The sequence below is a fragment of the Chlamydotis macqueenii genome, chromosome 1 (assembly GCF_036417535.1).
Source record: "Chlamydotis macqueenii isolate bChlMac1 chromosome 1, bChlMac1.mat, whole genome shotgun sequence".
NCBI classification, from domain to species: domain Eukaryota; kingdom Metazoa; phylum Chordata; class Aves; order Otidiformes; family Otididae; genus Chlamydotis; species Chlamydotis macqueenii.
In genome coordinates this window covers 61,499,811-61,527,712 of record NC_141556.1, presented here as the reverse complement: position 1 = coordinate 61,527,712, position 27,902 = coordinate 61,499,811, and the positions used below count along the sequence as shown (strand labels likewise).

General features: G+C 40.0%; 1 protein-coding gene across 3 annotated transcripts; it reads left to right on the top strand.

Moving 5' to 3' along the window:
- Positions 1-762: 762 nt before the first annotated feature.
- On the top strand, positions 763-20,820 carry HCFC2 (host cell factor C2). 3 transcript variants are annotated; one of them, XM_086754280.1, is made up of 16 exons: positions 764-996; positions 3,125-3,273; positions 3,561-3,721; positions 4,777-4,985; positions 5,476-5,560; positions 6,635-6,738; positions 7,336-7,524; positions 8,758-8,943; positions 9,368-9,471; positions 10,526-10,688; positions 11,690-11,890; positions 13,079-13,149; positions 14,407-14,544; positions 15,818-16,003; positions 16,496-16,781; positions 17,879-20,820. In XM_086754280.1, the coding sequence occupies exons 1-16, from the start codon at positions 831-833 to the stop codon at positions 17,902-17,904; spliced, it is 2,424 nt and encodes an 807-aa protein (XP_086610406.1). In that variant the 5' UTR covers positions 764-830; the 3' UTR covers positions 17,905-20,820. The 3 variants fall into 3 exon arrangements, with proteins under 3 accessions (XP_086610415.1, XP_086610406.1, XP_086610397.1); XM_086754271.1 differs by having other exon boundaries at positions 16,496-20,820; XM_086754289.1 differs by lacking the exon at positions 7,336-7,524 and having other exon boundaries at positions 763-996; positions 16,496-20,820.
- Positions 20,821-27,902: the final 7,082 nt, after the last annotated feature.

Genomic DNA, 27,902 nt, shown 5'->3' with positions numbered 1-27,902 from the left:
GATTGAAGGCAGCACCTTCTCTAGATTTCCCTCAGCCTCACATGTTTATATTCTCACTTTATCAACCTCCTCACAACAGGAAAGCGAGCAGCTTCTGTCCTGCAGAGAATGAGACTTCGGGTTTACTCAGATCATCCGCTGTTAACTGTAGAACTGAAACCTTGGTTTCTAATCTCAACCTTCAGTGTTTAAACAGCAGCTCATTTCTTTCTCACATCTATACTTCGCAGGCAGCATACTTCACCTACCATTAGCAAGCTTAAGGAAAAAAAAAAAAAAACAACACACAACCACAACCGCTACACATTTCTAAGAATCTGAAGGCAGAGCTGGGTGCCCCAAGCTAAACACCACACAGCACATCCGCGGCGACCCCAGCAGCCGGGGTGGGATGCAGGCAGGCCCTGACAGGACTCCCACCAAAGCCAGGCCGAGACGGGGGGCTGCTGGTGGGGAGGGGCGGAGGCAGCCGTACAGAGCGAGGCCCGCAGCAGGGGCGGTGCCATGGCGCAGCCCCGGGGTTCCCTCCGAGTGCCCGCCCCGGCGGGGGACGAGGCGCGGCTCCGTCGCGGCTCCCTCGCAGCGCCTCTCGGCCGGCCTCGTCACCGAGGGGCAGCAGGCCAGCAGCCGTCAGGCGATCACCGCCTCCCCCGGCCGCCGCGTAGAGGAAACCGGAGGCCGACCTCCCCCTCCGGGAGGAAGGTGACCGCGCCCCCCCCACCCCGCCGCTGCCACGTGACCCGCGGCGGCGCCCCGCCGCTCCCGGTTCTCCCTCCGCCGCCTCGCCGGCCTGTCCCGGCCGCGCGGTGCATTGTGGGAGCGGCGGTAAGATGGCGGCGGCCGCCGCTGGGCTGAGCTGGAGGCGGGTGTCTTCCTTCACGGGGCCGGTGCCGCGCTCCCGCCACGGGCACCGCGCGGTCGCCATCCGTGAGCTGGTCATTATTTTCGGCGGCGGCAACGAGGGCATCGCCGACGAGCTGCACGTCTACAACACGGGTGCGCGGGGCGGGGCCGGGCTGGGCCGGGGCCGGGGGCGCCCGGGGCTATGAGGCGAGGGCAGGGCAGGGCAGCGGCGGGGCTGTCATGTCACCAGCCGCCGGTGGGTACCGGCCTCCTCACAGCGGAGGGGGTCGCCTCCCCTTTCCCCCCGGGAGCCTCCTGCCCTGCCCCGGGGCCGAGCCGCTGGTGCTGAGGGGGTAACAGAGAGGGGGGAGGCTGTCCCCGGGCTGAAAAAGCTGCATGGAGCCGAAATGGCGGGGGCAGGGGTGGAAATACGCCCGGGCGAGGGGTCCTCCCGGGGTTGTGCTGCGCCCTGGTTGATGCCAGTGTGGGGTTAATGCTCCCTTTCCGGCAAAAAAACGATCCTGGAAAATCTCCTTATGCGCCTCGGGTCTGCTCTGCTTTTCCTAGCCCCTCGTCCTGGGGTGCAGAGGCTCCCCTGGCAGGTCTCGGCCGGCGGACTGCAGACCGGATTAGCCCCAAAAAGTGTCCACGTCCCCCTTCTTCCCTCTGGTGGCAGCTGACGAGAGCTGAACGCGCCGAAGTGAGAGAACTTGGTTAAAAAAGTGAACATGTTGGCACTGGGAGCCTTTCCAAACAGGAAGCTGCCGAAGACCAGCTTTATTCCTGAAAGATTAGATGCCCAAATAGTAACTGTACGGGATGGTGTGTGAAGCTGGGAAAACTTTTGTGTCATTTCAGAGCTTGGGCCGAGATCGGAGAGTTAGGTGACTGCTCTGTGCTCCGCAGTCAGCCGGTGTTGGCTGCTTGTGCAGCGAACCAAAAGCATGAAAGTGAGAGCATGTTAGCTACCCTTTAACTTGCCAATTTTTAAAAATCGTTGAAAAATTATTCTTATTGTGAACTGCCCCCACCCCCAAAAAGGTGATGGTGTTTTTGCTGAGTGTTCTTGAAATAAAATCTGGGAGCACAAACATGTTTTTGAGGTAGTTTATTAAGAGGAAAATGCTTACTGTCAAGAGTCCTTCCAAGCAGATTTTTCCGTGGTAGCTTGAAGATCTGCTGTACTCAATCACATTTTTTAGAGGGGGAAAATCTCTTAACCTTTCTGTTTTGACGAGTAATCTAAATACAGCTTTTAGATAGTACAGTTATAGTCTTTCAGAACAGAGGTTCTGATGGGTGCCTTTTGAGTGAGTCTTAACATCACTTTTTAAATTTTTCTGCCCAGACTTTCAGCTAAAGGCATTTACCCCTTTGTGACAGTGACAAAAAGGATCACGACTCAGTTGTGCCAGTTCCCCGATGGGTGTTTGGCCCAAACTGACCCTTTTTTTTTCTGGGGGCTAAAATATAGGGTTGTGACCGGGGCTGCCTGAGTTTCGTGTGTCATTCATTGCTCTTGCTATGAATGCGATGGCTTCCAAGGAGCTGCCACACAGTGAAGGGCAGCAACGTTCACTGGAAGCTTATAATTTCACACTTTTCCTCTTCGTGCTCATGAAAAAAAGCTTGGGAAAAAGGAGACCATCTCCTGCAATTCTTTCATTCTGGAACAGTTTAAACACCAATATGCTGCTGCTGGATCAGGCAATCTCGGTTGCTCTTTCTTGCCTCTGTGCCTCTGCTGTCCCATGGCTCAGTGCAGTGCTCTGTAGATGTGAACACTGGTCCTGGAACAGCGTAATTAGTTTTTCAATAGGGCTTTTAAGTCCAGGCACACTACCGTGCTGCTGTAGTGCTTATAATTCTGTTTCTAGGACTGGCTCCCTCTGAGTTAGCGTAGTTTTCTCTTGTGTGTGGAACTGCACTCATGTTCCTCATTAGTCCCCTTTTTTTTTTTTTTTTTTGGCAAATTTATTAAATTGTTGGGTGACCCTTGGTAACTGACTTAGTTACAGTGAGTAACTATGCTTGTTTATATATTGAGTAACATTGGTTTGATAGAGGTATTGGTTTTTCTTTTTATTAAATAAATAAGTTTTAATTCAATTAAAACTTAGTGTTAAACAAACAGTCTATTCACAGTTATCTACAGGTAAAAACTAATTTTTTGGAAAGTAGAGATGTTTAAAAATACACTTTCCTTCTCAGTGTTTGACATACCTTTGTTTTTTGGTTGGTTTTCTTTTTTTTTTTTCTTTTTTTTTCCCCCCTACTATAGCTACAAATCAGTGGTTCCTTCCTGCTGTAAGGGGAGATATTCCTCCAGGCTGTGCAGCACATGGATTTGTTTGCGATGGTACCAGAATACTAGTTTTTGGAGGAATGGTTGAATATGGAAGATACAGTAATGATTTATATGAATTACAGGTAGGAAATATGTGAAGATATTTCAGTTTTGAAGACTACTTTATTTATCTATTTATGAACAAACACATTTTATATTACCAGCTGCAGAGGAAAAAATAAACTATAAAATATGTAATGTTTTATGAAGGATAGCTTACATGTCTCTCTTAATGTATGTCCTAAGACAAGCTCAGCATTCCCTTAAAAATAATTCAGAAAATATACAAATCTTAGTATTGTCTTAATTCTATTCACTATGAACAACTATAAATGAAGATATTTCTGAATATATATTTCTTGTCTTTAAGGCAAGTCGATGGCTCTGGAAAAAAGTAAAACCTCAAGCTCCTTCCACCGGATCACCACCTTGTCCTCGACTTGGCCACAGCTTTTCTTTATATGGTAACAAGTGCTATTTATTTGGTGGCCTGGCAAATGAAAGTGAGGATTCAAATAATAACGTTCCCAGGTATGCTGTTTTGGTTTGAATTCAATGTCTTTAAAAATAAATTGCTAGATACAACACCTTTGAAGAGGAACATTCTGGGGAGGCTGTCTTGCGTACCAAGTACTCACATTTGGATTGTTTGTGCAGTGGAGGGGCTACATGCTAAGAAGCTTAAATATTTATTTTGCTAATCTCACAATATGTAACACTGACTGACAGCTCCGATACTCTTGGAGGTAAACCTGAGTAGACTTTGGTATTTTTCCCTCGTATTTTGGGTGATGTTTTTAAGAATGGCTTGTTTGTTAGAATTACTTAAATCAGCGAAGTCACATGAGTCATCAGGCAGTTCACAATGGAAGTTTCCTCTGTAATGCTGTGGAAAACAGCAATGAATTGGTCTGGAAATTTTTTAAAGTAACAGCTGAAGTTGCCTTTGTTACCGGCAAACAGCGCTGAAATTTTATATCCACATTCACCTGCAGTTCAGAGCGCTTGTATCCACTGAGCTATAAACCGGCAATTTTAAGCTCAGTAAACAAGAGGTATCTAGTGTGAATGCCAAGATTCAAAGGCCGTTATCTAAAAATAACTTGCTGATAGATGCAGCAACAAATTGCTAATTGTCTGTTGGCCAGCCTGAAGACATCAGAAAAGAAACAGCTTCTTTTCACCTTTGTTGCCCTAGAGTTGCGGAAATTCATCTCTAAATGTCCCATGTCATTGTGTATTTTTCACAACTTTGCAGTTTATTCCAGGTTTGTTCTTACGTAGTAATTTCTGCTGTGAATGTCATTTACTAATTTTTAATGCTTCTTTCATGTAATACAGTATATTAAGAATAATATGAAAGCATGTTTCCTTAAAGGCAACAAGTTACAATAGTTCATTTTTTTTTGTTTTAAATCCATCCAGTTTTGGGACTGTCCACAATACCATCAGATGTGTTGAAGTTTTTAAATTCTACACTCCTCCCAAGACTGAAGTCTGTAATACTTGGAAGTGGTCAGGGTGTGAAGCTCACTTGTAATCTTGCTCATAAGCTGATTTTTCGTACTTTGTCAATAATACCCTAGATATTTAAATGATTTCTATGAACTGGAGCTGCAACATGGTTCTGGCGTTGTCGGCTGGAGTATTCCTGTGACCAAAGGGGTCTTACCGTCTCCCCGAGAATCTCACACAGCCATTGTATACTGCAGAAAAGATTTGGGAAGTCCAAAGATGTATATTTTTGGAGGGATGTGTGGCTGTCGGCTTAATGATCTCTGGGAACTTGACATAGGTGAGTTGATTTGCCAGTAGAAGTTAGTGCAGGGGCCATACTGGCTAAGAGGAAAAACTATAGTATATAATGGTTAATGGCATGATGTGGTGCAGATATTCTTATTGGGACTGACACCATAGTGTTAACTTGTAATTTTTAACATTAAATAGATAACAGCATTGCCTGCATATATTACCCTCACTGATTTTGGTTACGCTGTGAGATTGTTTCCTTAGAGTGCTTTAAAGAGTCACTATGATAACCAAGTTGAATAACCAGAATTAAAGTAGAATACATCTTTTTGATAAACTGGTAAACAATTAGTTTGTCAGTATTTCCTGTGAATTTTAAATGAAGCATTAAGTGCTTGTTACTGTGCTTTCTTTCTTAACGTGGCCATGTTAAAAACATGATATTTTGTTTTGTTGAATGTTAGAGGTACCTTCTCTCCAGGTAGTGAAATACACAGTGATAAGTTTTCTGAGGGTTTTTATTCTTTTTCTTTTAGAAACCATGACCTGGTCAAGACCAGAAACTAAAGGGACAGTACCACTTCCTCGCAGTCTCCATACGGCCAATGTAATAGGAAACAAGTATGTCTGTTGTTAAAAGCTCAACTCTAGAAAGGTACACCTAGTAGGAGAATGATGATGCTTATCCACTACTGCTCAGTATAAACCATCAGCCCTGTAAAGTACTTTTCTGCTTCTAGTCTCCTACCTTAGTGGAAATTTAAAAGTACCATTGTTAGTTTAAGGGTATCAAACTGTCAGGGCTTCCATCCAGCAAGACAATTGGCTCAACCCCTAAGCAGCTTTTCAGGCTTCTTAATGCATCTTTGTGCATTCTGGGGTGAACTCAGCTAGACCTGAGGTGGCTCTGTCAGGAGCCAACTTGAATGCCTCTGTGTCAGATACAATGAACTAGCTAAACAAAGAAACTACCTGAAGAGTAGAACTAGTTCTAGGTAAAACCATTCCACATTTTTGTGGGCCAGTTTTTCTGTAGTCTGTTCATCATTACTTTGCTTCTTGCCAGTGTGGTTTGTTTTGGCAGATAGCATTGATAAAATGAACTTTTAAACATGGGTTTCAGTCCATTTCATATCAGTTTACAAGCTGGCATGAGGAGATAGGCAAGAGGAGAAAGAAGCATGAAAGCTTTGTATCTTATGATTCAAGAGCTTAGCTTTTTGTTATTTACACAAAATGTTATTAGTTTGTAGCCTGCATTATGTTTTTAAATTTTGGTATCTGACAGATATTGATTTTCTAATTTTGGAATGGTTTATTGAGAGGTCTGCAGTAAAGGAGGGTTGTTGAAATTCTGTGTAAATGTGTAATTTCTGGAAAGTATTAGCAGTTTAGTGGTTTGTAAAAAGATATAGTATTAACTTCTGTTTCTGGGAAGTTGTCTGAGGAATTCCGGGGGGGCGGTTGTTTGGTTGTTTCTTTTAGTTGGTTAACTTGCTCAAAAATATCAGAAGGTAGATATCTGCAACAATACTCTAAAGATAATAGACACAAATAAAATCTGCTGTACACCGAAAGTGTAAAGCACTAGAAATTTTCTGTTTTGTCCTAGTTTGAGAGAGCACATGCAGCAGATCTGGATGTTAATTGGCTTTTCTTTTCTTTTTCCCTCTTCCCTCTTTTCCTATATTTCAGAATGTATGTTTTTGGTGGATGGGTTCCACAGTCAGCAGGAGGTGAAATTTCTGCTCATGATGGTGAATGGAAATGTACCGGTTCATTTTCTTATCTTAATTTGGGTCAGTGTTTCTGCCTTTCTGGGAGTGGGCATTTTGAATTAATACTTTCTTAATAGAGTAGAATAAATATTTTTAACACCCTGAGAAAAGTTTTACACAGTTGTAACACTAGCTGACTAAAGAAGATGCCAGTTTTTTCCATCTTTCTTAAGAGGTGATTTTAAAACTATTATTATTTTTCTTTGAACCTTTGGCAGGTTTGCTGATGCAAATCTTTGTTCATACAACTTTAATGCTAAGTAATATAGAGACTGCTTCTTCATTTATAGTACAGCACAAGAGAGAGGTCCTGAAATGAGGGTTGTTTTTTTTTTCTAAATGTGTTAGTACCATCCCTGAATCCTCAACTTCTGATCTTGTATTTGTCTGAGAGAGACAACCAGAGGTCAGAAAATTTGTCCTGTATTAATTGATTGTATCTTGCAAACTAGTTGGAAGGCAACCTTCTCTTTGTAATATTGCAAATAGAAATGCAATTGTCTATAAAAACAGAGGTGATTTATTTTCATTTTCTCTGAGCAGTTAAGTGTGTTAACATCTGTATTGCTTGTATTGGAAAACATCTAGAAACTAAATTTTTCAAGTTTCGTTTACTAGATACCACAGAATGGATAGGTCTGATCTCAGATTGCCAGGAGGACAAAAGTAACTTGTTACCAGGGCCAAGAGCAGGACACTGTGCTGTAGCAGTTGGCACTCGTCTGTATATCTGGAGTGGTAGAGATGGTTACAGAAAAGCTTGGAACAATCAAGTTTGCTGCAAAGATCTTTGGTACCTTGATACTGGTGAGTCAGAAATAAATAGAGACTTGTACTATGCTCCATATTTTATTAACATATGGGAAGCTCGCATCATTAATGATCAGAACATCTAAAGCTGTAGCAAACTCAAAGTTTATTTACATTTTAAAGCTTATTTAAATAAACCATACTTCACTGTTGATTGTTTGAAGGCTACAGCTATAACTTAAACTGAAAAAAAATAGGAAGGCTTGTTGAAAGCCTCTGAAAGAACTTTGTGGCTAGATTCTGCATTACATGCCATAGTCAGTAGATACAAGGCGCTAAAAGATGCTTTACCTAAACTCGGGGTTCCTGGCCTCTCTTCTTAGTGATTTTTTTCTGCCACTACTTACTCTTTTTTACCAAACCCCTCCTTCTCTTGGGATCATTGCTGCTGCTGCTTCCTCATCTCTTGGACTGCAAAAAGATACTGTCAAATCTGAGAAAGGACCAAATTGTTCCTGGGGCTGAAGGAGATTCTGGAGCACTCAGTAGTAGTTGACTTAATGGCAGGACACGGAGATGATACTGAGAGAGAGGGAATTAGAGTAGTCCTTTTGGGAGGGAGTTGTTACCTGCTCAAGTGGAAGCATGAGAATGGTTACTAGAGATTGTGAAACATTTAGGAGGTAGTGGGTTTTGTTTTTGTTTTTGTTTTCCCTTGGGAAGGTCAGAAGATTAAAAAGAATAGCAGGGGAGGGATGTGCTTGAGAGTGCAACCTAGTCAGGCATCAAGGCAAGTGAGAGGAGCAGGTCACTGGCATTGAATCATGCCTTGGCTTCAGCCTCTGCAGAAGAAGTTTGAGGAGAAGCTCACTTTAGCTACAGAGAGCAAGCATAAGGAAGCACAATCTTCTGTGAATCCTTTCCAGGGATACGTAAAGTTTTAGGAGCCAAACAGCTGCGTGCAGCCTTTTAGGAAAGGAAGAGGATCTCTTATCTCTGTAATCCCTGTAATGATCTGTATACGCTCCAAAGACTTACTGGCAATAGAAGAACCACTAAAAACTAATAAAACATCAAACCTTCAGCATTTTTGAACACCCTAGAATGACACTTTGTAATTCTCTGACTTGACTTGCCACCTTTGACGACTGTTTCTTGTTGAATCTAGTATATATTGTACATAAGTGAAAAAGGAGCTACTGGTTTTGTTTGCATTGTATAGATATTTCTTAAACTGATAAAGGAGGGCAATTTCAAACATGCCATCTGTGTTTTGTTGCTATCTTGTAGAGAAACCTCCAGCACCATCACAGGTACAGCTGATTAAAGCTACAACCAACTCTTTTCAAGTGAAATGGGATGAAGTACCTACAGTTGAAGGATATCTTCTTCAATTACATGCTGACTCTCCAGTGCCATCAGTGGCTGGAATACCTGCTACTGGGGTTCCTGAGACATCAGTGCTGAGTTCACAAGGTAGTAGTCAGATTGCATTGCGCTGATGTTTGTGCAAAGGTAGTGTAGAGGATTGCGTAAGTAATTAATACAAGTTTGGTATTTTTCTAAAAAATCATTTTTGAGGGATAGACCCTATTTCTTTGTTTATTGACAAAATTTGTGCATCATAATTATGGAAAACTCAGCTTTAACTTGTCTGTCAGTTTTGACCAGCTGTCTGAATACAAAGATGTTTGTACAGTGCTGGGCACGATTTGAGAAAGGAAACGGTGAGGAAGGGATTTTATCTGACTGTTTGGCCATGCCGTTGCATTTCAGTCTTACAAGCAAGTCTTCCTTTGGGCAGCTTTGGATCTCCCTCTTGCTTACTAGAATATATTCAAACCAACATAATATTAAGTTTTATGTAACTGATTGGAATTTGCTTTTGTTTACCTGAAAGGTGGCTCTTCTCTGCATCAAAGTCCACAATCGTTGCCTAGTGTCCCTTATCCAGAAATGAAGGTGGATCATCCCAGCCAAACAAATAATGTCATTCCTAATAACGTAAGTGTAAACTGAAAAATGCCTAGGTGGCAAAATAGTGTGGGAAGTGAGAGAACTGCCAAAGCACTTTCTCTGTTTTAAAAGTCTCTGCATGCGTTTTAGGCCTTAGAGAAAAAAAAAATAAAATAAAATTAAAAAAAAAGGATATCTGCTGAAGTAGTTGCATCTGTTTTCTTACATCCTTCTTACTTTTATGACTGACAGTCTTTAAAGTTCTCTTCCTGGTAACACAGAAAGAAAGCTGCAACTGTATGTACTTCCAGAATGCTAGCTGGAAGCCTGGTACCAGTAGAAATACTATTCATCCTCAAAATGTTGGTGAAATTTAATATGGGAGGCAAAAAGGACAAGGTATATTCCTTCTTTGTTGTGATTTTATGCAGGTCTGCTTAGTTTTAGATTCCTACTACAGTATAAACCCAATTATTATCTGTTCTGGTTGTGCAGTTGTACATGTTCCACTGTTCTGCCAATCTAAAGGAAAGAAGGAGGACAGACTGTGGCTAAAGAATCACATTTTTAGAAATTTAGACCTTTTCTTGATTGTGTAAGGCCTCAGGTCTGTATGGGCTCCATAATGTATTCTTGTAGAAAACACATATTTTTTTAGTACTATACATTTTAGTAAATTACAAATTTAGTAAATTAGAAATTTTACTGTCAGCAGAAATATCTTAGGTATGTGCTCAGAAAGCAAAGGTTGAAAGCCTCTGTTATTGTGTTTCTTCCCATCCCCTCAGGTCCCCACAACAGACTAAATGTGTGCATCAGTTCGCTTCCATGTAATAACACAAGAATGTGAGCTCGCTCTCAGATAAAATTTAGTTTGTGTCAGGGACACTTCCAAGTCAACTTAGAGTTTGAGTCGTTGTTTTATAACGGCTAAGATAAGGTGGATGGTGAGGTTGGCTTCTTGTTTTAATTTAAACTGGTAGGGGGATTTTTTTTGAGGATTTTTGTTTGTTGTTTTCGAGCAGGCATTTTCATGGCATTTTTGCAACTGAAATTTCTGAACTTTGCAGGTAAACATTAACAAATGTGTTGTTTTGGTTAGGTCCAAGTTTCCCTTTCATCCAACTCATTATTAAAAGTAGAAGGAAAAGAAAAGGTTGCAGCACCTGAAAACAAGATGACACAGGAGACTATGAAAAACCATGCAGATGCTACAGGATTCAAAGAATCAAATGCCCCTTCTCTTTTGCCTGTTTGTACTTCAAGTAAGATTACTATAGAATAAAAAATAATTTAAAAGTGAGAGTTAAAAGTCATCTCATGAACATAAAATGAGTTTATTTCTGTCTTGCAATTTAAAATTCTTTTAGAGGCCTTTGTAGTTAAAAAAAAAAAAGCAAGTTGTGCTAATAATTACTGTACATATTTTAGGCAATGCAAGGAAAAACAAAATCTTCAGTGTTTCAAGGGACATGAAATTCTCAATATATTAGTTATTATTATGGCAAGTGTGTCTCTTTAAACATAAATAGCATTTTTTAACATCAAAGAACAGACTGACAGGGCCAGATTCATTTTACAACATTAAGGTGATAGTAACTCCGGGCTCTCTTTGACACTACTTCTGTTTGTTAAAAGTGAAAAGCTATTAACCGATGTAAAATTTGAGGCAATGTAGAGAGAAGCATCTTTGACTGTAGAGGAAATACAAGATGACTAGGCACTGATTTCGGCATTTCACTGAAGTTCAGTGTGGTGAATCCAGGCTCAGTCACCTGATCTGTTTATATTTGACTTTCATATAGTTTATAGGTTGTTGGATTTTCGCTTTCTTCGCAGTGTAATTTAAGTATTATGTGGAAATTTTGGATCTTGGTGCTGAGAGACAGACTTCCACAGTGGTTAATCTTAAATTGATTGTTACAAATCTGTGATACTGATTTGTGTGGATACTTTCTCTTTATATTAGGATTTTTTTACAAATTATTCATTTCGTAACCAAATAGATGTAGAATAGCAAGCTTAAAATAAATTAAATTGCTATTTTAATATAACTGTTTACACATATCTGTTCACGACTCTGCAGACAGATTTTTGTTGAGTTATATATCTAAAAAAAAGCATTAGCAATTAGTATAATCAGATATATTCTAAGCTAAATCTGAGGTAATCTCTGGTTTTATGGGAAACTAAAGTCATTAGGTCAAGTTGAGATTTGTTAGGTGTTATCAAGATTGAATTCTGGTTAATGTTTTCTTTTTTTAAGGTCCTCAGACTTCAGCAAATGTAGGTGAATTACATGACTTGGACAAACGAACTGTAAATCCTGATGCTTCTGTATCCAGTACTGTCTCCAGCACACAAACTATGGTAACCCAGCAGGCTGTTAAAACTGAATCATCAAGTACAAATGGGGCAGTTGTTAAAGATGAAACTTCACTAACAACATTCAATTCAAAATCTGAAGGTTTGAAATGTGTTTCACGTACTGTATTTTGAGCCATAATTATCTAAGGCCATCTGAGTTCCTCTAGTGTGGTGGGATTCCCATCTTGACTAGTATCTGGCATTGAGCTAGGGTTTTGGGTATTGAAGACCTTGGACAGCCTGGATGATCTCTGCTATGATTTAAATATCTTTTAAAATCAGGATATTCCTTTTGTACATTTGTAAAGCACTTTGTTTCCTGTAAGTGAAAAGTCCTTTAAATCTTCATTTATGCAGAAGCCCATTTCCTGTATAGCAGTGGCAGCCAGTTTTGGTGCCCGTAGCACATTTGCTTTCATTCAGTGTTTGTTTATTTAGTCAGCAAAAGACTATTAACCTTAAATGGTTTTGATTTTAAACAATTGACCTCTGTAACAAATATGACCTGTTCATCTGGCTAGCTCAAATGTGGTGACCTCTTCACAGTTTGCTTGAGCTATCCAAAATAAGCAGCAACACAGAAACTAAACATATTGGTATTTTTTCAAATTGGTTTTTGTGAATATCAACAGGCTGTGCTTGCTATTGTTTTGAGTGTCAATAAGTAAATACAGTTCTTTAGTTAACACTGTGTGAGTAATTTTTAAACAAACAGTATTGTGTTTTGAAGGCAAAAACCAGAAGCACAAGTACAGAATACTAATACTCCCTTGTCTTGCTCATGTGCTTTCTTTTTTTTTAAGATTCCATTTTAACTTTAATAGATGTTTTTTTTTTCCCATTTGTTTAAAGATTAGCTGCTCATGCTCAGAATTCAGACTGTATTGATGTGAGAAACAGTGCATTCAAATTAAGATTTCATGCTTAGACTGTTCATACAGTGTCATCAGTATGTGCCTCAAACTGGTATTTAGATTATTTGTTCACAAATATTTCATATTGATTTCATAATTCTGTCACCTGTTAGAATTTTCTGAGTCCTGCCTTCTGTTTGTATTATCTGTAGCAGCCTGCAGTGCCAGGCTCTTAAAACTGTTCTGCGAGTATGACGCAAGCCAAAAATTAGTTATCTGTGCTATAAATAGAACTGCATGCAAAAAAAGTCTGAGACATACTTTTGCAACAAATACTTGTAAATGACTATTGAGGTCAACTTTAATACTCTGTGGACTTTGTTTTAAATTGTTCATGTCATTTAAGCTTTTTAAATATAACTTTTTGTTTCTAGCTGCTGAAGCTGCTTATATAATACCTTCAACAAGGATCACTACTGGACAGACAAATGATTCACACTCCTCTGTAAGTCCAAAAAAGTATAATCAAATTGCTGTATTTATTGTTCTATTGATTAGTTGTAAGGGCCCTCCTGTTTTCCTTTAATTATATCTCTGAGAGAAAAGCAATGTATATTTAGGGTTTGAAGTGAATAATACAGGGATAAACATTTCTGTTGTAAAACTAATTGCATTGTGTGGATTTGATTTGAGTCTAAGTAGCAATTGCATAATTGGGAGGAGATCCAAGTGTGTGTTTCAGCTGTTGAATCATTTTTATCAACTGGCACAGTGGAATGGCCTCTCTGCTCGATGATGTGCAAATGTAACATGCTTTTCTGTATGCACAACTGAATTTAAAATGAAGTTATGTATTAGATCGCACTAGTGTTAGCTACTGATCTGTAGGTTTGAAACGTAACTAAACTGATATCTTGATGTTTTTCCCTAGAGGAGATGGGGACTGGCTATGCAAGCTGTAAATACTGCCTGAAAAAGTAAATGCTTCCTATTTCACCTGCTTACAACTTAATACACAAAACCAAGGTGCCACTGTTGCCACCAAAAGAGAGGAGCTAAGGATGGGAAGAAGCAGCTGCTACTAAAGGGTTGGGGTGCTTTTGCCAAGAGCAGCTGCCGCTCCTGCCCCTTTTCCATGCTAGCAGGATCATGGCCTGTCTGTGCTGGGCACACTGACCGTGCAAGCACCCTTCCTGGGGCCTGGAGACAAGCAAGAAAGACAGTTTGTCTTTCTGGGCCAGTCAGGAACAGTTCCCATGCCTTCCACCACCATTGTCCCAGGCCACAGCAGAGGCCCTGTTCTCAGCCGCAAGCGAGTTCAGCAACGGCTTGAAAGAGAGTATGTTTGGGGCTGAGGTGTCGCTGAATCCCAGGTAGAGCTACTGATGTTGGACCACGTTATGGAACTTCTTGACCTCTGAGTGAGATTAACTCATAACTACAGGCTGCTACAGACACCTAGTTCTACAGCTTTAAACTTCTTCCCCTCCCTGTTTAAATGGGAATGTCAGAGATGACATCCCAATTGTTGTTTTGTTGTTTTGGTTTGTTTTTTTTAATGATGGACTGTGTCTAAATCAATGTATAAGAACCAGTTGGTTTTGAACACTGTTTTAATAATACATGTTTATTCATTTGAAGTATAAGAAAGTAACACTAGTATAGAAGGGGGTTGTCTCTTACACATTCTAGAGTCTTAACATTTTTTTTCACATTACATTGAAGTATGGGTAGTCTACATAACGTGTTCTTCAAATACTAGAAAGCTCCACAAAGACAGATGGCACCGGTGAAAGCAAGAGACCGGCAGTGGTATGATGTTGGAATTTTTAAGAACAACAGCGCTGTGGTGAGCCAGTTCTACTTGCTGCCAGAGGAAACACTGAACATCTCTAACAAGGTAACTGCTAATTCTTCTCTGACATAACTTGCACGTACATCTTTTGGAATCTGTATGGGATTCCAAAAAAATTCCAAATGAGATTTTCTGATACTGTAGCAGGATCTGGTTCTTATAGGAGTTCTGTATTTTGTGACCAGTAGATCGTCATGTATTTCACTCACCTTTTTTTACTATTTCCTAAATCAGAGGAATTTTCTTCTGTTATTTTTTGTATGATAATATGGAACGTCTTATTCTGCTATTGCTAATTCTTCCCATATTTCTATTTCTAGCCTTAGGAAAGAATTTTAAACTTAGTGAACTTTCAGACCAGTGAAAATTCTTAAAAACTAAAAAACCCATAACTTTTTATTATGTTATTTCAGTACAGCATTGAAATGTTTTTATTAAAGTTTTTTTTTTTCCCTCTTTCCAGAATATTTGCTTAAAATTGTTTAAGATTCTAATAAGACATAGGCTAGGCTGTTTAAGACGACTAGATATGGAACTGTAGTGGGTTTTGTATTCAATTTCTCTAACTTAACATTGTTGCACATTTAAGTTTGTGTATGAAAGTGCTATATGTGTGAAACTTGCAAAAATGTTGCAGTTTTGATGTTGAAAGTCTGTATTAATGATGTCCTAGCGAACTAGAAACAAAAACGATTGGTATGTTTTCCTGAGACAGAAAGAAAAAACCAGAACACTTTCTTTGAAAGCATTTCACTATAAATATTGCACGTCTTAGTTTAAAAAGTGTAGTGCATTTTACTGTGTTTACATTGGTTGTGATTTCTTACACATTATTGAGACGGAAAATAGTTCCATTGGAAATTACAAGGATGCGTCAATGCATATTTTAAACATGGAAGTACAGTAGCACATAATGTTTCAGAAACCTGTTTGTTACTAACTTACAGTGCTTTTCTTTAAAAACATTTTGATTACCTATGCATCAAATTGCAACTCCTTGCTATAGCAATATCTGGTTTAGAAAGAAAAATACTTTTTAGAATAGAAGAGTATGCTAATTAAATCATAAGCTCTACTGTTGGAAATGCTCCTTTGCTTTTACTTTCCTGAGCAAAAATAACCAAGAGGTGCAGTTCAATTTAAATGACTGAAAAATGGGGGGGTGGGGATTTGATTAGACATGTAGTCTCCTAATCCGTCTTAGATGAGCTGTTTGAGGTGAGCTAGTGCCTCAGTCAGAATCTTTTTGTAAATTCTGTTTTAAGCACAAAAGTTTAGAATATTTTAAAAATTAACACAAATGTTGCTTTATTTTCAGATGGAAAGTGCAAATGTACCAGACTACAGATTACTTAAGAAACAGGATCTTTTTCCAGGCACAGTGTACAGGTTCAGAGTTGCTGCAATTAATGGGTGTGGTGTTGGGCCTTTCAGTAAAATCAGTGAATTTAAGACTTGCATTCCAGGTTTTCCTGGAGCTCCTTCAACAGTCAAAATCACCAAGGTGAGAAATATAGGTAATTCTAGTTCCGATGTATAGAATTCTGGTCACAAGCTTAATCTCAGAACTCTTGGTTTTAGTTGGTTTGTTGCTGGGGTTTTTTTCAAGGTAAAATTGTCCTATAAAATAGTGTCAGGTGCTTACTTGGTTAATTCTGCTTAATGTAATATTATTTAAGAAATTTGCCATAAAGGATTATTTTAAGTCTTCACAATCATGTTACTAGATACACATCTTATTCATTCATCTCGTTTCTCCATGATTTTCCCTTTCTACATCCTTAAATCTATAGGGGTTTACCATGCTTTTTTAAAAAAAGTCAAAAGACATCCTTACCTGCAAAGAGTGATGATGTTAGGTTAGAATTTTCAGATGATCTTTAGGGTTTGTTTTTTTTTTTTTAATTTTTGTATTTGTATCTATATATGTATTTATATATATTTGAGTATATAATGGCTTCCTACATACTATAACATTTTCTCCCTTTTTCCTCAGAGTGTAGACTGTATTCATCTTTCTTGGGAGCCTCCTGCTTCACCCTCTGGAAATATTTTGGAATATTCTGCCTACTTAGCAATCCGTTCCACACAATTACAGGAAAATCCAAGTCAGCTTGTGTTTATGAGAATATACAGTGGTCTTAAAACATCATGTATGGTGACTGCTGCCCAGCTTTCAAACGCTCACGTTGATTACACTTCCCGACCTGCTATAGTGTTCAGAATTTCAGCAAAGAATGAGAGAGGATACGGACCAGCCACACAGGTTCGATGGCTTCAAGGTAAAGTCAGTTTGAGACGCAGCGTTTAAATGAGCTGGAGCTGTAGCAGAGAAAATGGCGTATTGTGTCTCTAGAACCAACGCTCTTTCAGCAGTGCATATGAAGTCCTTGAAACATTGTTTTGTTCCTTACAGAAGTTTTAAGAAAATACAGTTGTTGAATTTGGCACAGCATTTAAAAAACATTTTTATATTTGTTCACCAGCAAAGACAAGCGAGTACTGAAATGTTCGTTATTGACTCTTACCGTGTGCCTCAAATGATGAAAGCCTAGTAAGCTTCTGATTTCCCCGTGCTTCACTGCAGCTCATAAGTTTTTTTCTTTCTAATAACAAGAAAACCGGTTACATGCATGGGTGTAATCTGGTTTTGGGGTGGTGTTTTTTTTTTTTTTTTCCCAATCTTTTTCCCCCCTCCTTGTTAGAAAATGTTTTCATAAGATAGGTGCATAAGGTGCATTTTTGTGGTGCATATACACTTTGAACTCTGTATTACAGCCAGAAGATGTTTGTACAGGTTCATGATGAGTTGAGGATGGGAATGGATCCAGTGAAAATAACGATTAGTTTTTTGCCTGATCAGTTCTGGCTCACCTTTTAAGTAAGCCAATCCAGGGGCTCAAAACAGAAAGTTTTGCTGGCTTCTCCTCTCATCCCACTCCTTCCCCTTTCTGGCTTAGCTTTCTGCTAGCTGGGACCTGGCTTTGCTCAGCAGGAGGTCCTGTGACCGTGGAGGAAGGTTAGGAAGGGCAGAGCGAGGAGTGCGTGCTCGCGGCCTTGGGGAGCAGTGAACTCTTGTATCGAGTTAGCTGAACTCTCAGTTTGTGGGGTGTGATCCACAGGGTGTAGTCGACAGTGAACTGTTGAATGTACAACTGCTTCTTTTTTAACATGTCTTTTCCTAAGATGGAGAGCACCAATGAAGAAGTTGTTTTCCGTAATGTTTAGTATTCCAGTGCTGTTTTAACCCGTTAATTGGCAAGAGTTTTGACCGGGATCTGTATCCCAGAACTCTGAAAGGGTAGTTGTTTCAAAGTATTTGACTGTGTATACAATGTTAAATTATGAAACATTTAACAATGTCTCCTTCTTTTTGCAGATATGAAAACATCAAGCTCAAAGTAGAAACAACATAATAAATCTCAAATTTCGAATGTAGTGTTTAATGTAACTCTTGTACTATTTGTAAATGCTACAAATATTTTATTTTTGCATTGTTTTTATCTTAAAAATATATAACCTTTTTTTACGTTTGAAACATCAGCGTTGTACAGCCTTGCTCAGGTATGAGTACCATATAGAAACTATATTGAAGGTGGTGGGGTGGAGTACCATACTCTATCCAACAGCTCTTTTTGGTAGTTACAGTTAAAATGTGAAACATACACAGTTTCAAATTAAAAATAAATTAAAAATTGGCATATGCAGTAGTATTTGAGGAAGAGTCCCCATGATTGCTACAGATCCTGTATAGATGATGAATAAGGTTTGGTATGTGAGCAAATTCTGTTCGGTTTCAGTTCCTTATACCACATTCTTCATTGTGGTGCCTGAGTACAAGGTAAAAATCTCTTGTTATTACATAGTAACTTAAAACGTATAAATATTTTAATATATACTTTTTTTTGTAAAGAAATGATTTTTCTACTATTTGTAACAAATCTCTTAATCTTGAAAGATAGCCCCTGAAGATTTAAAAGGAAAAAGATAAACTTAGTCATTTCTCTTATTACGGAAAACATAAATTCATTGTAAATGCACTACTAATATTTAGAATTATCCTTTTGTAGTTGTACAAATCTTAAAGTTGTAAATACCAATGTTTACAGGAGACCTTTCTGGTCTTGTATTAAAACTTCCATGAGATTCATTCTCTTTTTTTTAAATCCATATGCTTTGCTTTTAGCATATGCTTGCTTTTTGCACTAATAATAACTTACCTCATTCCTGTGTTTGTAATCACTTGTGTTGCTTCCATAATGTTTTTGTAAAATTTCAATCTGAAAATTTTAACCAAAGTTTAGAATAGATGGTAAGCAATTTTGCACATATTATATGGCAACTTTCAAAATATTTATTCCAGTTAATCTTCTTAAGTGCTTGTTTGCTTTACCAGTATATTCTACCAATCAAGTTCAGTATCTCCCTTTTACTATGCATCATTTTACATTAACTAGCTAGCTGATAAATTCAACAAGCATTACTTCTAGCAATAGGTTGATCCATTCCTATGCTAAAAGAAAAAAAAATTGTTCATAGTAATGAAATGAAGGTAAACATTTTAAATGCTATTTATGTATCTATATATAAGCCTATGTTTACCAAAGTGTAGAGGAAAATGGCTGAGTTGGACAAGGTCACTAGGTGAATAGAATGAGGCACCTAAATAAGATTTATTTTAAAATAAAATCTAAATTATTTACTGTGCAATGAGGTTTATACTTTGCACTTTAATTTTTCCCCAAATGCCAAAAGACTGTACATCAAGGTAGAATTTCTTGTGTCTGCCAGTTGAATTTGTCTTAAGAGCGTTTGTAAATATATAAAGTAAAATAAATGATGTGCCTGGTTTGGTGGGAGAAGTATCACTAAAATATTAAGAGATTTAACAGCTCCCAGAGCAGATTTAATAGCCGAGTTTTAGTTACCCTGAAAATCAGGGTTGTAATAGAAGTGCTGATACAGCCTTAATTATCAGAACACATCACATGCTGAAATAGCCTAGAAAAAGTGCTGGGGACCATAGATGGCTATAATAGTGTTAGTTGTGGCACGGGAGTAGTATACGTGGTTTTACTCCAGAGAAAAATCCTGTGTTTATGACAATGACAGATATCCCAGATTCACTTTAAACAGTGTTTATATTATGAATGTATAGGGCTTTTCCTGAAGTTAACTGGCTTTAAAATACTTGTGTTTTAATGATCCATTTCATCAGGTATGATCTCACTACCAGTACTGTCTGATAACTAAAACACCGTACACATGAACTGTTAACTAGAAGAATAGAACCTGGTTTTCCTTATATAGTACTGTGAAAGAAGCCTTTAGAGAAAACACTTGTGGATTTGATTTTGTTGGTTGATAGCTGTGATTGTAGAGTTGTTATTTAAGAATAAAATCTGTTGGGTATGTCTGGGTGGGGTTTTTTTGCACTTGGTTTCACATGCTTTGCACAATTTGTTTTTCAGTGGGTATGTCACAACTACCAAAGGGTAAAACTGTGGCGTTTTCGATGAAAGTATAGTTCCCTTGTAAGTGTGTTTCTTCAGCTGACTTGACATGAGATGTCACTTTCTCTTCTTTGTCCAAGTTGGGTGACTTTGAGTAGTGATCATATGCAAAACTTCAGTTCCTCACAGTTTTACTTTAAAATGAAATTGTGGTACACGCTGTAAAATAACACTTTGTGGTCTGTTTTTAGAACTGTATTTATAACGTCTAAATCCCACCTGTTTGCCTATCAACTAGATATCAGACGAATACTGATTGTTCAATTTTAAATTCATTTGGAAGACTGTTGACATCAGCTCTTTGAGAATCTGTGTTATCCATTTATTTCCTATCTCGCTAAAGGACGTGTAACAGAAGCTGAAATCCATCAGGTGACAGTATCCGTTTTGTAGAAATGTCTAGGTTTACTAAACTCCTTGGGGAAGTTGTGACTGTGTGAGTATAGGACAGTTGTGCCAGCTACGGCAGACACCGCTACAGCTTCACCTTAAGAATGTTCTTGTGAAAGTGGAAATGAAGTGAACAATAACCTACACTTTGTGTTTTCAAAGTAATTCTAGCAATATCTTTTGAATGTAGTTTGGAGTAGAGCACATAATCATGCCATAAACTCTGAAGATATAATAAGTATTATTACTGTTGTTATTTCAGGATAGCGAATTTGACGTGAACTTAGTCTTACAGCCTGTTACTTAATGACCTCTACAAGGAAACTGACATTTTGTACAATTCAAGTTGATCAGTCTTATTTCAAAGCATTGTTTGTTCTTTGTAATAAAGTGGTTGTCTTATCAAACGCATTGTAAACACTGAAGTGTATGTCTGTTTTTTCAAAGGTGTACCTGTACAAACTTCAAATTTCTGCCCTTCTTTAGAAAAAGGGATGATACAGAGAAGAGAGTGAGTATATTTGTCTTGAGTGAGGGGAGAGGGTTTAATGATAAGCATTGTAATACTGAGTATTACTCTTCCATGAAAATTATTTCCCAAGTTACTTCTTGGTTACCTCATGGGTTTTTTTTTTTTGGTTCAGGTTCCCCAGTTTCCCCGCCCCACCTTCTCCTGCAGTAGCTGTGCTCCCGCCGTTACTCTGGCTCCTTCTATGCCTTTGTGCTGGCCTCCGAAACAAAATTTTGAAATTACTTCCCTTGTCTATACAGCAGTTATGTTGCCGCTGTTCAGAATGGGTGACAAGGAGTTTGGTGTTGCTTTGTTACAGTTTGTTAAAAAGATGGGATGTGAGTGAGCACTTACGATGCTCAGAAAACTTCTGGTGAGGCTTGTGCATGTCCAACTCTGCTCAGAATGTCGCGGTCTTAGGACAAGCTGCTATGGCATTTGACTATGGGAAGCTCCTGGGGAAATAAGTTTCTAGAAGCAGGGGAGGAGAAAGGAGCACGTGAACTGAAGGGTCTACGGGATTATTTCTAGACCTCTTTAAGATACTTCACATAACAAACTGCTAAAAGCTGTCTGCTCCAAATTTATTCCTTCCTTGTGTTCCTAGCTGTTATAATAGAGTAACTGTGGTTGTCCTATTTTCAATTACTTGTGATCCTTGCATTAATGGAAAACAAATGGGAAACCCTGAACAATCAGTGAAGAATTCTTGCATTATGCTTTTTGGTTTCTTTTACTAAGATTCTCAGAGTAGGAGTTATTTTCTCTTTAAGGCAGACTTGAATTTGCTGTATGAATTTATCTTAAAAAAAAAAAAAAAAAAACCTCAAAATTTTTTCTGAGCATTAGCTGGTTTCTGGTGTATTTTTATAACATTTTCTAGTGAGCTAAAGGCCAAGGCTTTTATTCTGTGGCTTCCAAGTTCTGACACTGAAGCATTTCCAAATTCCCAGGGCAGGGGTGGAGCAGTGGCTGCTGGCATTGTGTAAGCAGTTAATGTGTTCCTCCTCCTCTTAGTAGTTGTGAAATGTTCATTTTGGTGTGTTTTCCATTGGTCTGAAGCTAAGTGGAGATCCCTTTTATTAAAATTTCCAGAAGTTAGTTGAAAGTAGCAGGAAGATGAGCTTAAAATGGATCCTCTTGCTCCAGGAATTAGGATACTGCTCCTCCAGTGCTTCCTCCAGAGAGAGGAAATCCCCACGGCGTGCTGTGGGGCGGGTGCAGGTAGGCTGGACACTCAACCAGATCCCATCGTGAATGAACGGTGTCAGGTCTCAGCCAGAGCATTTCTCTCCTGCACCTGCAGACCTCTGCTGGGGCCTTACGCAGGACTCGTTTGGGGAAATAAAAATCACAAACCAAGCCCAGGTGCGTTGCCTGGGTCCATGAGGCAGAATCCTCTCGTCTTCCCCAAACCAAGGGGTAGTGGTTGAACCCAGTTAGAAACAGCCTCTGGCAGGTGTCAGCCCCCAGCCGGGGTCTCGGGGGAGCCTTGGCTGCAAACAGCGTGGGTGCCCAGGACTGCGGGGCTTAGTGCTGGAGACACAGCCCTGCTGCTGCCTCCTCCCTCACTTTTCTTGCCTACACATCTCCCAGGAAAGTGCAAAAGCCATTGTTGGCCATGCTGCTGTCGACAGCGGTGGGAATGTTGCACAGAGAAAAAGAACGCGTAACGGGAGACTCCTGCCTGGTAGGCAGGAGGCAGAGGGGTGCTGATGCACGCTCAGTTTAATTTCAGATTACGTGAGATGATATGAGTTTGCTCTGCTGGGCTCAGCTCAGCAAAGAGGCAGAGGCAGTGGAGCAGAAGAAAGGAGGGGCTGGGCTGCGTGGGAGAGGGGGAAGAGGAGGGCTGGGATGGGAGGAAGGCCCAAGGGATCTCTGTGAGCTAGTGGGCCTGTTTTTCTAACGCCATCCGTATGTGCCTAATGTTAGATGGTGAAAATCTGGCATCTAAAAAAGGGCAAGTGGCTCCTTGGCCTATTCCCAAAATCCTTCAAAAGCCTGAAATACTTCACATTACTTGTTGAACTTACAGCCCTGCCAATAACAACAGCAACAAAAATCTACCAAATTGGGGCTGAGCTTAGTTCGCGCTCCTTCTTTTATTGAGGGGGTTCCTGCCTCTCGCAAGCATCTGCTTTCAATAGATGACATAATTGCTAAGCTGGGACAGCAGCTCCTTAAAATGAAAATTATGGCTCAGATATGGTATCTTCAAAGAGAAAAAGAGACGAAGCATTTCAGTGTGTGCCAAATGGTAAGCAGTGTTCAGAGAGTTATTTCTGTGTCTGATGAAATGATAAAGTACGGTTATCCACACATGGAAGTTAGTTATCAATATACAATTATTTCCAAGTGATTCTTAAAAGAGGCATGCTGGGTTCTGTGCCGTCTTAGGAGGTTCAAAACCACCGGTTCCTTGGTTTTATTTGCACTCTCTTTTTTTTTTTTTTTTTTGTTTGCATTCTCTCATTTAAGAGTCCCTGTTTTTGCCAGGGACTGCTAACTGCCTTTTAGGATAACCACCTCTCTCTTATATGCAGTGCTGATAATTCTCTGTAAACAAAAAGTTACTAGGTACAAGAAGTAGCTGGTAACTTTGAGCAGCATTAAGGAGTACTCCAGATTTTTCTTTTTAGTAGCAGCTTTGTAATTATTTCTTCATTGCACTTTGCCTGAGTGGGGAGGAGACTTATATTCGTTGATGTTACACACTGTCTGCTCTGGAAGGAAAAGGTTTGGAGCCTGAGAGCAACTCTATGAAATAACTGTCTTGAAGAAAAGAATTGAAATTTCAGTCTAACAGCTTGAGGCTTCACCAACTTATGTTACAGCAGAAATGTGTTAGTAAAAAGTCAGACTATTTATGTAATTATTATGCAAAGATTGGTTACTGAGATCAGTTTCCTGTATTTGTGCTGCGGTTAGAAGGTTAGTAAGATGAAGTTGCTGTAGAAAGGTGGTCCTGAGCCATCTGAAGCAACACAGGAGTTGTCATGCCAGAGAACAGAAAATTGCTCGTTCTTGTCAGTATTTCTTTTTCTGGTGGGTACAGAACTTGATCTCACTGTATCCGCTCAAACACTCTGAACAAGTTCCAGCTGCTTGGCTTGTAAAATACGGCTTTTGCTGCTGGTTTTGAATGGAGCAAGAGTGGACTCGTCCTCTGATGCAGCACTCCCCAGGCTCTGCAGTCTCCATGTTCCCATCCTGAAGTGGCCAAGCCTGTTTCCCCATAGCAGAAATGCTTTCCAGCTGGCCAGAGGTGAGATTTTGGCTCCTTTCCCTCCTCCCCCAGTGCTTAGCTTTTCCTACTGCTGGCTCCAGGCAGCTTCCTGCTCAGCAGATCACCTCTCCCAGTGTATTACGTTACACAGGGAACCTGGGCGTTTGGGTGGGTTCGGATTTGATGGCCAGGACCAAGGAGTCAGATGCTGCAGAAACAAACCTGTGCGTCCCAGGGTCCCATATCTGCTCTCTGCTCTTCTCACCAGTGACAGGAGATGATAAACTCTGATGGGGTCAACTATTTGTCCTCACACAGGCTGCAGAGAGGAGTAGAAAATAGTATATGCTCCTCCTTTGCTGGTGCATAAAGTGGTAACTAAGTTTTAGCTGCAGTTGTATTTCAGTGACACAGCATTTATACCCAAACTGCAAGTCTTGAGTGTGCAGCCGGAAGCTGCTTTCATTTGTTGTCCCTGGTCCTGTGTCCTTCGTGTGGGAGATACTCCCATTGCGGCAGTCGTGTCTTTTCAGACAGATTCCCTGCCTTTATTTACTGAATCTTTTTGTTGATTCAAAAAAACCAATCATCATCTATAATTTTGCCTCTCTTGTTTCTGGAGGTGTTTCTAAGGACACACCTGAAGCAAACACATCTAAGTTTTCTGCTGCAGTTGTCACTGGGCAAGCTACAACCAGTGGCTAGGTCCATGCCCTACCCCACTTTAGGGAGAGCAGGGCAGGGAACTGTTTTGAGCTGGAAACAACCCTTTTTTGTTATTTTGCCATGCACAGAGAAGATGCACAGTGATCGTAGTTTAGGAGCAGCAGGAAAGTGCTTTAGTCACTGTTGCCCCAGTGGCAGGGGAGGACTCACACTGGGTGCCCAGTGATTTCTGGACAGAAGTGATCTGCACCCTGAACAGGACCAGGAGTAAATTGCTTCTAAAATATCATTTGCAATGCACTGTTGTTGATGCGCCTTCTGGGGGTGAGTACTGAGCAACCTGTTACTTTGTTAGCCAGCAACCAAACCCTTTCAGGCAGCTGTGTCCTAAAAGTCAGCTGCCAGGGCTGGTGCAGTACAGGCTGAGCCTGATAAAGTATTAGGCATGCACAGATTAGATTAGCAGCCTGAAGGATGCTCCTCTGCCCAGCAGATTTAAACCCTCAATAGTTTTCTGTCATACAAAAGCAAATCGGGTGCCATGGCTCTTGATAAATGGAACCTCTGGCCCAGGGTGCTGCAATAAGGTATTCCAGGAAATGACCCTGGCAATTTGCCTGGAAGATATCCTAAACCGGGGGAGCAGACTCCCTCCAAGCTGGTGTACGCTGCCTCCCTCCAAGCTGGTGTACGCTGCCTCCCCTCTGTTCCTGCCTCCACAGCCATACTTGGAGACTGCAATTTAATAAACTTAGTGCAGCTGGCACCAATTTGGAAACTATTGTGCATAGGAGCAAACTGTCCTCACTCCCAGGAGTATTTGGCCTTGGATGTCACCACAAGCTGAGCTAGCACTGAGTTTCAAGAGAGCTTAACATTGAAATTTCTACATATCAAGGGTCAGAGGGCACAGTCCATTATCACGCCGATTTCACAAATCAATAGGTAAACAGATCAATATTCAGTTGCTGAAATGCAATTTTCTTCAGCCTTTTAAAGGGTCAAACTGTGAATGATTATGCCAGAACCACATCTCTTATTTTCAAAGAGGAGAAATTGGTCTGTGTTTTCAACTAGGTAGGTCTTAAAACTGTATGTTAGCCAAAAGGCATCCTTCCGCCACTGCTCTTTTCACCAAACCAATTTGAGTTAAGAGTAACCACTGTCCGCTTTGTCAATATTTAATTTCTTCCTACAGGACTGCTTGGACCCTATATAAAAGACAGTACCCCACAACATTATTCATCCTAAAATCTACATTCTGGGTTTTGCTTTATGAACATAAGGAAATTCACTTCAAATTTAAGTGAAAAACTTCCCTTTCTCTACTTTACTCAGTACAAATCAAAACAAAAAAAAAGTCAGCAAATTCAGCGATTCAAAAGCAAGTTGTCTTATCACAGTAAATATAAACGAAGCAGCGAGTCTACATGACTTAACTGGAACATTAGTCACACTCAGAGCTCTGCAAAATGAGGAATTTTATCGCTATAAGCAAGGCTGCTGCCAGCTCTTATCATGACAGCAAGGTGCTGGGGAAAATACTAGCCCTGGGCTCTCCCCTTTGCTCTCCATGTTGCTTTGCGTTGAGGAAGCTCCTGTGCACATGCAGTTGTCTGTATGCTTCCTCTCCTGCTGAAGGCAAGAGAGAAATCACCTATATGTGCTTACAACATGTTAATGAGCATCATCTTGAAACTCTGCAATAGGGACCATCTACTGAGCTGACATGATTCACAGAGTATCCAGGGTCCAGTTCAAGGAAGATGGCTATTTAAAGTATAACCCACATAATTCACACTGATTTTTAGCTACAGGCAAAAAAGCATGGGTCAGCAGATATTTAGGATGTACCACTGCTCCCTCTGTGTTCTAGCTGCACCATCCAGCCACATATTTTAATGTTCAGTAGAGATCAGAACAGAGAAATAAATAAAACAGTAAAGATGCATATACACAGCAGCAAGACCAGTAAAGGCAGAGCCTCAGCTCTGTAATTAGGCCTGTAATGAAAATGGGATGTGGAAGAATGCCACCTAAATTAGCTTTTCTCATAACTGTACGATAACAGCGTTTCTGTGCTTTTAAAGACACCACGAGCACTCTATAAGGACAGATCAGAAGGATCAAGTCACGCAGAAATTAGTTTAAAAAAAAAAAATTGATGTAGTAAAATTTGCTTGTGTCATGGAAAGATACCTAGAAAAAGTCACTGTGCTTGGCCAAAGATCTTGGAACATCACTGCTATTTCAAGCAGCCTTTCCCCAAGTTCTAGCATAGGCTGCCACAACTGTCTAAAGCTCAGTGTGGGGTGATGTTAGTTCAAACAAAACATCCAGAGAACCAGAGACAGCAGTTTGGTACAAGCAGATGGGATACAGCAGGAATGGTCACTCATGGTTTTTGGGCTAAACTACTTTTAAACTTTGAGTACTTACAAACAGAATGGTGAGAACATCTATCAGTTGTTAAACAAAAATAAAGACTCCACAGTGGTTGTGCTATTACTAAAACAAATTAGGCAAGTATTTCCTCAGACCACATTTGTTTTACCAGCAGTACAGTACCTTGCAACCTTTATTAGGTGAACAGAGAGATCTGAAAGTAACAAGTGTTGTACTGTTACTTCTACGTATGTATTTTCAGGAAGTGAATAAGCAAGTTGGTTACCTGAACCTCAGCAATGAGAGGTAAAAGAAAGCAGAAAGAAAAAAGAAAACCAAAGCAGTACAAGCTCCTTTGCTCACATGGTGCGTAAACCACAAAATCAAAACACTTGAACCCAAACTCACAGAAGAGACAGCAGATTGAAAGATGTAACTAGTATCAAAAGTGAGACATGACGACCTCAGCCCCCTTTCTGCACATCCAACTGCCAAACCTCTCCTAGCTTCTCCCTAGCTGTGATCACAGCTTTTTTCCATTGCAAATTTGGGAACATCAAGAACAGGGTAGCACAGCCTGAAATAAATGGAATACAAACAGAAGGGGCTCATGTAGCGATGGTGGTATTCATTTGTACATTTAATGAAAAACTCCATTTGTTCGGTCATAGCTGCTGAAGATTGACAGACTGCCACAAAACCCAGAACA

What these genes read in the sequence shown, in the direction of transcription:
- HCFC2 (XM_086754271.1), top strand. Translation starts at nt 831, where the DNA reads ATGGCGGCGGCCGCCGCTGGGCTGAGCTGGAGGCGGGTGTCTTCCTTC. An exon ending in ATTTTCTTATCTTAATTTGG is followed by an intron (nt 6,739 to 7,335) that starts GTCAGTGTTTCT and finishes TTCGTTTACTAG; the next exon opens with ATACCACAGAATGGATAGGT. An exon ending in CACTGAACATCTCTAACAAG is followed by an intron (nt 14,545 to 15,817) that starts GTAACTGCTAAT and finishes CTTTATTTTCAG; the next exon opens with ATGGAAAGTGCAAATGTACC.